The sequence below is a fragment of the Fundulus heteroclitus genome, chromosome 22 (genome assembly GCF_011125445.2).
Source record: "Fundulus heteroclitus isolate FHET01 chromosome 22, MU-UCD_Fhet_4.1, whole genome shotgun sequence".
Lineage (NCBI taxonomy): Eukaryota > Metazoa > Chordata > Actinopteri > Cyprinodontiformes > Fundulidae > Fundulus > Fundulus heteroclitus.
This window is the reverse complement of record NC_046382.1, coordinates 24070803-24080911: the sequence shown is the minus strand read 5'-3', so window position 1 is coordinate 24080911 and position 10109 is coordinate 24070803. Positions and strand designations below refer to the sequence as shown.

Sequence of the window (10109 nt, the reverse complement as noted above, 5' to 3'; positions counted from 1 at the left end):
CACGTCTTTTACTTTGCAAAAAGATTTACATTTTTACATCTGATTGTTTGCCACCGATGTGACGTTTCTGTTGGTACGCCGGGCCATTAAGCATCGAGGGACGTGCCGACAGCTCAGGGTGGACTGGAGAAGAAAGGGAGCCGCTGGATTTTGTCAAAGCACCAGAAAAAAAACAAAAAACGGTTTGATCGACAGAAAATATGGAGCACCCATGTCTTTTAGGAGTGAGAAGCAGGCCTGCAACACTGGTGTAAGTTGCTACATTATCAAGCTGTGGGGCCATCATTAAACTCTCCCGGACTTGTCTCTTCAGAGCAGACCAAAAATACTGCAGTTTATTACACAAAGGAATGTGAGGATCCATGAATAAAATAACAACAACAGCAACAGCAACGAAAAAAGACAAAAAAAAAAACAACTAAATTATAAATCCAACAAACATTTTTTTCCACATGGTATTCTTCACACATTTTTTTCTTCAATTTATATTTTATAATATATATATATTTATAGATTCTGTTGAAGTCATTCTGAAAATGTTCAGGCCTGTGAGAGATTTACAGGCTCCAATCTCCCCCCAGCCCCCCCACTGCCTCCCTCCCCCATCTCTGTCCCTAAATGTGTAAAGCCAGAGCGGGGTCCAGCGGCTCCAGCCCCGTGCATCCTTCCTCCACATGGCGTAAGATGAAGCGGGGTCCCAGTGTTTCTCAGACAGGAACAACGTGGAGGCCGAAGCTCCGGCCCTGCGCTTTGAACCGGTCTCCGGGGTGACTAGTGGCGGTCGTAGGCAGTGGCAGCAGCGGGAGGCGCGGAGCCACGGGATGCGGCACTATAATAATAAGGGGAACCTGAAAGTTAACAGAAGAACGTTGGAAACCGTTGGAAACATTATGCAGGATAAACGTCTCACACAGGGAATCTTCACAGCTTGGGGGGGTGTTTACAGTCTTTTGGTTTTTACAGGAGCAAAAAGGGAATATGTCAGTCTCAACAGTTACAGTGCCTTGCAAAACTATCCTTACCACTTTTGTCACATTACGACCACAAACATCAGTGTATGTTAGTGGGAGTTCCTGTGATAGACTAACACAAAGTAGTGCACAATTGTATGGCGGAAGAAAAGGATTTTCTAAATTCTTTATTAAAACACAGAAAGTTGTGGCATACATTTGTATTCAGCCCCACTACGTCAATTGTCTTTGGAACAATATTTTTGAGAATAGTGTTACAAATCATTTGTGGTAGCCTATATCTCTACCAGCTGTGCACATCTGGAGAATAAAGCCTTTGCCTGTTTTCATTTGCAAAACAGCTCATGCTCAGTCAAACTGGAAGGAGAGTGTGTGTAAAGATCACTTTTTAAGGCTTGCAACAGGTTCTGAATTGGATATAAGGCTATACTGTGACTAGACTCTTCCAACACATGAATGTGACTTCATCTAAATCATCCTTTTATAGCTCTGGCTGTATGTTTTACGCTCTGTCTCCTTCTGAATGGTCTTTTGCAGTCTCCCCAATATTTTTCTCCAGGATTAACATGCCTTTAGCTCCACCCATATTGCCATCTACTCCAGCATTCTAGGCCCTACTGAGGAAACACTATCCTGCAGCATGGTGCTGCTGCCGTGTTTCACTATTCAGATGGAGTGTTGATTACCATCTACTCACAGAGTTTTGCATGCAGGCCAATATTGTACATTTTTCTTGCCTCATCCAACCAGAGCTCCGACTTCCACGTATTTAAGGTGCTTTCCTACGTGGTTTGTGGAAAACTGCCCCACAAACTTCTTAGAAGCTTCTTCGACAGCGTTCTTCTTGCTCACCCATTTTCTCCTCCTATTAACAAGTTATCTCATCTGAGCTGTGGATCTCGGCAGCTCCTCCAAAGTTACCATGGATCTCTTGGCTTCTCCTCTGATTATTGTTCATCTTGCCTGTTTTTTATTTATTTAGTTTTTTTTACCATGTCATGGTAGGTTTGCATTTGTGCATACTTATTCTGTTTTTGGATGATGGATTGAACAGCGTTCCTTGTCACTATATCAAGTTCTGTTCACAGCTTGGGATATTGCTTTAAACTGTAATGTGCTTTAAGCTTCTCCACAACTTTATCTCTGACCAGTCTGCTGTGATACTTGGTTTTCACCGTGCTGCTTGTTCACTCATGTTCTCTAACTCAAACCTTTGAGGCCTTCATAGAACATCTGGATGGATTTTATTTAATAAATAACTGAATCTAAAGACAATCGGTTGCCCTGGATCTTAATTAGGGTTATCACATTAAAGGGGCAGAATGTTAATGCACATCTTGTCACACATTCTTTTCTTTTTATTTGTGAAAAATTGAAAACCTTTTGTCCTTTTCCCTCATATCATGGTTAGGGATTATTGTATGTTGGTCAACAAAATAAAATCCTCCTAATCAACATTAACGTTTATGATTATAATGTGTGACATTTTGTTAAAGTGTAAAGGGGTAGGGATGTTTTAACAAGGCACAGTAATTAGGACAAAGTCAGTGGATGTACCTACTCAGTAACGCTGGATTACTGAACCTCCAAGCTTCATTGTAGGTTGTGTATTGGGGATGAGAATAAGGATTTCCAGAAAAGTCCCCTCCTAGAGAAAAACAGGCACAATCAGATATTACTGACGATAATTGCTAAAAGGAAAAAAAATGTTTTCTAAAGGTAACATTCCACAACAGCTATATATTTCTCTTCCTTCATCAGGCCCTTCTGTTTTAACAGTCTTTCATTATTCTATTAGATTTCTTCTGCAATAAATCCAGATATCCTGTCTGTCATTTTATGCAGCGATCCTCTCCGTTAAAGCATCCTAATACGTTCAGGTTCTCTCGCTGTCTTTCTTGTCCAGGATGTAGGGGCTTGAGGGTGATGTTCAGATTTCCAGGTGTCTTTTCTTTATGGGACTATGCAGACTGAGTTTTACATCAGGTAGCTGAAGAATGAGTCTTGTGTTCAGGCCCAGTCAGTAAATCTGAGTCACTGATGGACAGAGAAAGCCCACAACAAGGTATTTGTATTTTACTTCTGTAGTAAGGAACATTAAAAATTGCCTCCATTTAATTGGTCTTTGTTGATTGGTAAACTGTATATTCATTGCACCAGGGCTCCATAACAAATCGCGCTCTCCAAGTCGACTGGCACAGTCTGCGAGACTGTTTCGAGCGCTGCTTCCTGCGCTTGGAGCCGTGCGCGTCTTTAAACAACAGAGGGAGTTGTGTCTGCAGCTGTTTGGACGACAGATTTACACACACGGGCAGCCATAGCATCCTCGCCGCTGCTTGTGTAACTCGAGCTCATCCCTGAGAGAGATAGTGATTTAAATATTTACAGGCCCTCTACGCCTCTGTGTTCTGACCCTTAACTGTTTGCTGTGAACCTGAACTACAGGTTAAGTAGAGGGGAAAGAGATACGCTCTGTAGCCCTGGGTGTCCGTGGAGGCGAGGCGAGGAGCACAGGCAGTGTTTATCGACGGGGCTGGTGAGAGCGCGCTGCATGTGGAAGCGGCGAGGGTAATGAGCGCTGGGAGCTGGAGTGTAACTGAGAGGAACTGTCCTATCTCACGGCCACTGATTGTGGTGATCGCCTATCGAGTTCATCTAATGTCCTCATCCACAGACGCTAACCGCGCGCTAACCGCAGACTTCTAAAGCTATAACGAGCTTGCTTCAATCCACGAGGAAGGCGTTACACCGCTTTCACTGTTCCTTTGTTTTATCTTAATGTGTAGCGAGCAGGTGTTTACTCCCACATGACCTCAAAGTTCTGCAAGACTCCTTGAAGGAGGGTTCATAGGCCCTATTAGCAGTGTAATTATCAGGATCCCAGAAAGAAATGTGCTTCACCTACCAGGAACCATGCCAGCAAGCGTGGAGGTGGGGTAGCTGCCTTGTCCTGTGGGGGGGACGTGGGGTGGGTAGCCGGGTAAAGTGGTGCTTGCCATGTCTCGACCTGCAGGTGCACAGAAAGACTTCATTACTAAGATGCTCTAATAAAAAAAGAAAAAACAATACAACTGAATAACTATACTGTTTCTACCGAGTATTGTATTTCACATATCATTAAAGAATATAAGTTTTCCTAAATAAAATGCTATGTGTGTGTGGGAAATTTCTCTTTTGCATGCGCAAATGGATTTACTTTTCAAAATTAGTTTCTTGCAGATGTTATCTAAGACGCACGGTTTGCATCTAAGTGAAGCACCGGTTTTAACGAAAAAAATAAATAAAAATGTTTTCTATATTTTGCAACGCACGCTAACAAAACACGCAGAGACATAAAATCTATAAAGTGATGCACAGCGTTGTTGACAAGAGACTGCAACACAACACTAGTTATTTAATTACAACCCAAGAAGCTGAAACTGACAGGAGCATTGTACCGGTGACAACTAGCGCTGCTCTCTGCTCCATATTCAGCCGTTTAATTAACAGTGACAGCACTGGCTCTGGGTGAGCAAGGGTCCTTTTTTTTGGACCTCCTCTGACCCCTCTGACTTTGAGCCTGTCACGAGGCTGGAGGGACTGGTAGGTCTATTGTAGACCTGAGAGATGAGCAGAGGGTCAGACGTGGAGAGAAGTTTAGCTGAGAGGGGACGAGCATGGCTGCCGATAATGAGGGCCAACAGTCAGCTCGGCTCCTGTATACACAACAAGCAGAGCCAAAAAAAAGGCAGCACGAGAAGGTGGCTGCTTTAAGTCGGCGCACAGCTAAGAATTGCGGAAAAAGTGAGCAAAGAGGTAAATAAGTTGGACATTTTTCACGTTTTTATTCGGCTCTCGGGCCTCGTGGGTAAGGCTGTACCTGCTATAAAGGGCTGGCTGGCATATTGGCTGTAGCAGGGGCCGTGGGCATGGGGGAGGTAGCTGGGAGTGGAGGCATCTACAGAGAGGCTGGACTGGTGGGGCAAGATGTCAGCTAGAGCCGAATCCCCAACAGAGGAGGGGGTGAAGGGGGCAAAGGATGCCTCATGGGGCTCCCGCTTTACACACATGGAAGGCGGATATGACGGGTGAGAGTCTGGCAGGTGGAGAAAAAAAAGAAAAGAAAAAAAAAAAAGAAAAAACTTGATAGGATGCAAACATACATTGCCACACGTTCTGTACATTTGAGTCAGTCACACATGTAGGATGAGATGGAGACTATTTGTGTCAATCAAACACTGCATAGTAATAGAAACACACAGATTTACTCATACACAATTTAAAAGTCATCCTCCTTAAACATGGAGAAGCAGCATTTAGTTCCTATGCTCCGCTTATCTGGAACAAACTTCCAGAAAACTGTAAAGTGCGGAAAGCCTGAGTTCTTTTAAATCAAGATTAAAAACACATCTGTTTAAAATTGCCTTTGACTGTTCTAGTTAAACAGTTTTACTGTTTTTAATGTTCTTTTTTGTTACTACATTCTATCCCTACTTGCTTTTATTCTATTTTCTATCTACATTTTATTATTTTGGTATATCTTAATCATGTAAAGCACTTTGTATTGTCTTGTACTGAATTGTGCTATATAAATAAATTTGCCTTGCCTTGCCTTGCCTTAAACGTTATACCTTGTTGGGAACTCGGGATGAGGAATGGGAGATAAATACTGAGCAGAAAAAAAACAGTATGTGGTGTCTGATTTGTTAATTTACATAGCTTATATTAATAATCTTATTTGCACCCTGCAGTATTTCACCCAACTGAGTGGAAACATACATCGGTGGAATGATTGATCAGACGTCGGATCAATCAAGCTCAAATGCATGCAAAATTTCCCTGAGGTTTTGGGAAAGCAAACAGCATAATCTCACGGCGGCTCTCTTGGAGCAAAAATAACCAAACAATCAGCTCGCAGACAGTTCAAAACGCCACGCTTTGATCTAATTCGGCTGATGAGTTTTGGCATCTTTCGTTTTTTTTTTTCATCCGGCTCTGCCTCTTGAACCTGTGCAATCAATGTAAGCTCTGTCTCTCTCCGGTCCCTCCACGCCGGAGCTGTGGAGCCCCGCTCTGTTTGCCGGGGCCTGAGATGGCTCTTTCCCCCTCCCGACACCATGATAGCCTCATTAGCTGCTTCCCCCATCATTGTTGTTTTACAACAGGACTGTGCGTTGCGATTCCTCATTAAGATAAGGGCTGAAGGGGGATTTAACACTGTCAGCCCTCAGAAGCTAATGCGAGAGAATCAGGGAGCGCAGCTCAGTGCTTTGTAGCGGGCTTTTCACATCCCCTTTCATAGCTCTGAATGTTCACTTAAACAGAGAAAAACTGACAAATGTTGGTTTTAACATAAAATCGGGTCATTAAAAATAGTTTATTTGAAATCAGGGCGAGTCCGCTTGGGATTTAATTGGATGGACCAAAACTTTGTCACACACTAAATCCAAGGAGGACATATTTGGGCATGATGGCAACACCCTGGTGCTCTGCTTTGCCTTGCTCTTCAGTTAATTATACCCAACATGTACTCATCTAAGCCAATAGCTTTCAAAAGTCTAGTTAACCTGCAGACTTAGGAAGGCACATAACATTTGCAGTTAGCTTCTTGCTAAAAATACAAAAAAAAACCCAAAAAAAACGATATGAGGTTTGTATCCCATATCCATAATCACAGGGAACCTTAAACTGACATTTTGAAGTGAGGTTATGGTTAAAGGTTAGAAACAATGTATTTCCTGTAAGCTTCGGACTGTTTTGTCTTTATTTATGATCAGGCGGCTAAAGCTCACAGCTAGCCAGAGAGGGACTAAGCCAAAGCGGGCTTCTACGCTCTCAAAACACCTCTGACCTCAAAAACATAACGATTTATGAAAACATGATTAATGAACTTTTAGGCTATTTTCAACTTCACATTCGGGAGTTGTTTACACACTGAGATTAATGGTTATTTCCATAGGAAATGGAGGGTGGATCCGGTGCTCCGCCAATGATCCTCCTGCGTGAAATATGTACTGATTGAGAACTGAATATGTACCGTTTTTCTGATCAGTAAAACTGTCTGATATAAAAGAAAAAAGTACTTCAATACCTTAATATTTTAAGGGTTTTAGAGGATGGAGCATCAAAATCATTAGGCACACTTCCCAACGCAGTTACTGTCTGCTGAGGCTGCTAAACTTAGGCTTATTGATTCACTGACTAACAACTAACAATGACAGATTTAGGGAGACCCTTTATCCCCACAGCTCCTCAGTCAGGCTCTGCATCTTTGCCTGAATTAGCTTCGGACAAAACCACTACCAGCACATTTTACCTTCTACATTTCAGTTAGCATTTTCAGTGCATTGTCTCTTCCATTGCCATAACCATACTGGCCACTTTCATACAGCTTACATGCCGCTCGCATTGCCGCTGTGTCCCAGTGTCACCTTCATCTTCTGCTGCTTATTATTTGTTTACTTACAGGATTTAGTCTGTTTTGTATATTTTTGTATGGTATATTTTTAGAATATCTATAATTTTCAACATATCTCCTAGAGCGCTTCACATGTATGTCATCTGTTTAAAGCCGCCCACAATAAATGTGACAATGGTTTAAAGATTAAAAACACAGAGTTCACATCAACCACCAACATCTTTTGAGACTAAAGTATTTTTAAGACTGTAAAGAGTGCTCTGGCTCCTCTCAGGCTAGCTGCTAGCTTCAGAAATACAGGATCAACTTATTTGGATTTATACTGAATGAAGATACTAAGAAACATACGTATCTACAACAGGTAGCATCTTACAAGGATTAGTATTGTTGCATTTTTGCACTCTGCTGCAACCACAAGTTCCACATGGGAGGAGCACTGCCTCCATAATCCATTTCTGTGTCTATAATAAGCAGCTTCCGTGTAAAAATACGCTCATTGCCAACTTGCCAACTGTTTAAATGTTCACAAAACAACATTCACATATGCCACTGTGATATTTCTAAGATTGTAGTTGTTTTCAGGAGCCTTTGTTGTCGCCTCCTTCAGCCTCTGGGTACAACTAATCTGGATTTATCTTAAAAAACGACACAAAGAGAGTTATCTACGCCAATACCACACTACAGGTATGGTATTAGTTGCTTCTAACCTAATAACAGACTCCTAAACGTTCACTTTAAACATGAATCAAACTTAAATGTCCTCAAACTAAGATATGGCATTGCTGCATCTTGGATCTTAAATCTGAAGAACAATATGAAATTAAAGGGAAATTTAAAGCTGCTTGGTCAGGTGCGACAAGCAGCTTCGAGACAACACATTTAGTGAACTATTTCATCGGCTTGTTGGTGGTCCAGCCCAAATTTGTTTCCCCTCCGTTCGAGGCCTCCTGCATATACGACCGTTGGCTTGTGTTTTCTCAGAAACCGAGCAACCGTTGTGAAACATTCGGCAGTAACAGAGCGCCAACAACTGATACAAATGCTGCGTTCGAGACCACTGAACTCTGAAACTAATCAGACATGGTGCTGCTTATTGTCCTGGAGACGAGGCAGTGCCGGGGAGAAAGGGGAGGCTGTCAAATCCCGGGCCCTGATGATGGAGATGGAAGATAAACTTGGGAGTCCATGGGGACCTTTTTCCCCTGCAAACACATCTCTGAGAGAGGGGAAGATGGTATAGAGTTCTCCAACATCTGTCTCCGCTCAGCCACTGATACCGCATCTACAGACCCCATCAACCATAGAAATAAACTGTTAAGAACCTGTAGCAATCCTCGGAGAGATGCTTTCAGATATAGCTGCAACCGGCTACTCTCAAGCGAGCGCTTTAGTTTTAAATGTACACAGAGGAACTTTGGTGCACATTGGTTGCTTGAGCTCTTCCTTCAAATAGAGAACAGTTTCCATCCATTCAAGCAAGCAAAACTTCCGTCCTGTGCAGAAAATAGTGATTCAACGGTAGGCTTGTAAATATGCCTTGGATCACCAATGATGGTATTATTTATTTACGACTACTTACATTTAGGGGACGAAGGAGCAGAAGTAGAAGCTCGCGTCCACTTTTGGTTGAGCAAGGAATATTTGCAAAGTGTAATTACGCACCTACACTCCACAGTTTTAATACAATTCGTTATCAAATGTGTACTTAAAGGTTAGCGTGAGCATTAAGGGAGGAGGGGGGGAGGCAAAGAATTAATTTCTAAGCTCGGGGCTGCAGGCGTTAACTGAGCTGCGACGAACCATTTGTCACCAGGCCACACACCAGGCACTGCAGGTTAGGTAGCTGCTTATTGTTTGCAACTCAGCAGAGAAAAAGCTGGTGCTGCCAAGTCATAAAAAACCAGCCTCTATCAGTTCGCGTCTGTGTGTGTGTGTGTGTGTGTGTGTGTGTGTGTGTGTGTGTGTGTGTGTGCAGCTGAATGTCCTCTAAAGTAAAGCACTCAGCTCTTTCAGCTGATTAGCTTTACCATTTGTCACCCAGAATGGGTGTGAAGTGGATGCAAAAAAAAAAAAAAAAAAAAAAAAAGAAGACAAAAATAAATGTAGTACTACCAGCTTTATTTTTACATCTGCTGGTTGTTCAGCTTCGGAGGGGTGCCCATTTACACCTGGCCCTCCCGGACGGATGCGCTGACAGTGAATATCCAACCCAGCTTGCACAAACATCTCTGAACTCGCACAAAACTTGAAGCCAAATCAATTATTCCCTTATTTAGATCTGGAGGATCTAGAGAAATTGTGCAAAGAGGAGCAATCAAAGATCTCTACTTATGCATGCACCATTGTGAAACGTTATAGGACTAAGTGCTGTCCCACTGGCAAAAAGAGGTTGTTCAAAGTATTGACTGTCAATAATTGTGCCACTGAAGACTTTATTAAGAACAGTGTGTTGCTGCTGATTTCCCCCCTCCACTATATATACTTACATTAATGCAAAAATCGAAGGATTTATTTTAGGGCTTTTTAAACATCTTTACCAGTGGTGCCAAGAAACGTAAAGGGCGCTGTGTTTGAATGTGTGATTCCCTGGATTAATTTGTTAATTGTTCCATTTTTTAACATTAACAGCCACATTGTATATTTTTAATGATCTTCCTAAATGCCAACGGTGTGCTTCAGTGCGCTAACTAACTCTGTGACATTGCTGCCACCCTTCCTCCAGATAAACTGCATCGTTTGAC

The 10109-nt window shown here is 42.4% G+C and overlaps 1 protein-coding gene across 24 annotated transcripts in view; it reads right to left on the bottom strand.

The window, feature by feature from the left end:
* Nucleotides 1–435: 435 nt before the first annotated feature.
* The window catches only part of pax2a (paired box 2a), a 40106-nt gene continuing 30432 nt past the window's right edge, over nucleotides 436–10109 (bottom strand). For 10 of the 24 annotated variants that reach the window (XM_036126275.1, XM_036126256.1, XM_036126265.1 and 7 more), the window contains 4 exons: nucleotides 4831–5046; nucleotides 3877–3978; nucleotides 2533–2619; nucleotides 436–829 (listed from right to left, as the gene is read on the bottom strand). In XM_036126275.1, coding sequence (XP_035982168.1) covers nucleotides 708–829; nucleotides 2533–2619; nucleotides 3877–3978; nucleotides 4831–5046 — 527 coding nt within the window. In that variant the 3' untranslated portion in view covers nucleotides 436–707. Of the gene's footprint in view, nucleotides 849–2532; nucleotides 2620–3876; nucleotides 3979–4830; nucleotides 5047–10109 lie in introns of all 24 variants that reach the window. The other 14 variants (XM_036126269.1, XM_036126270.1, XM_036126271.1 and 11 more) reach the window with 3 other exon arrangements.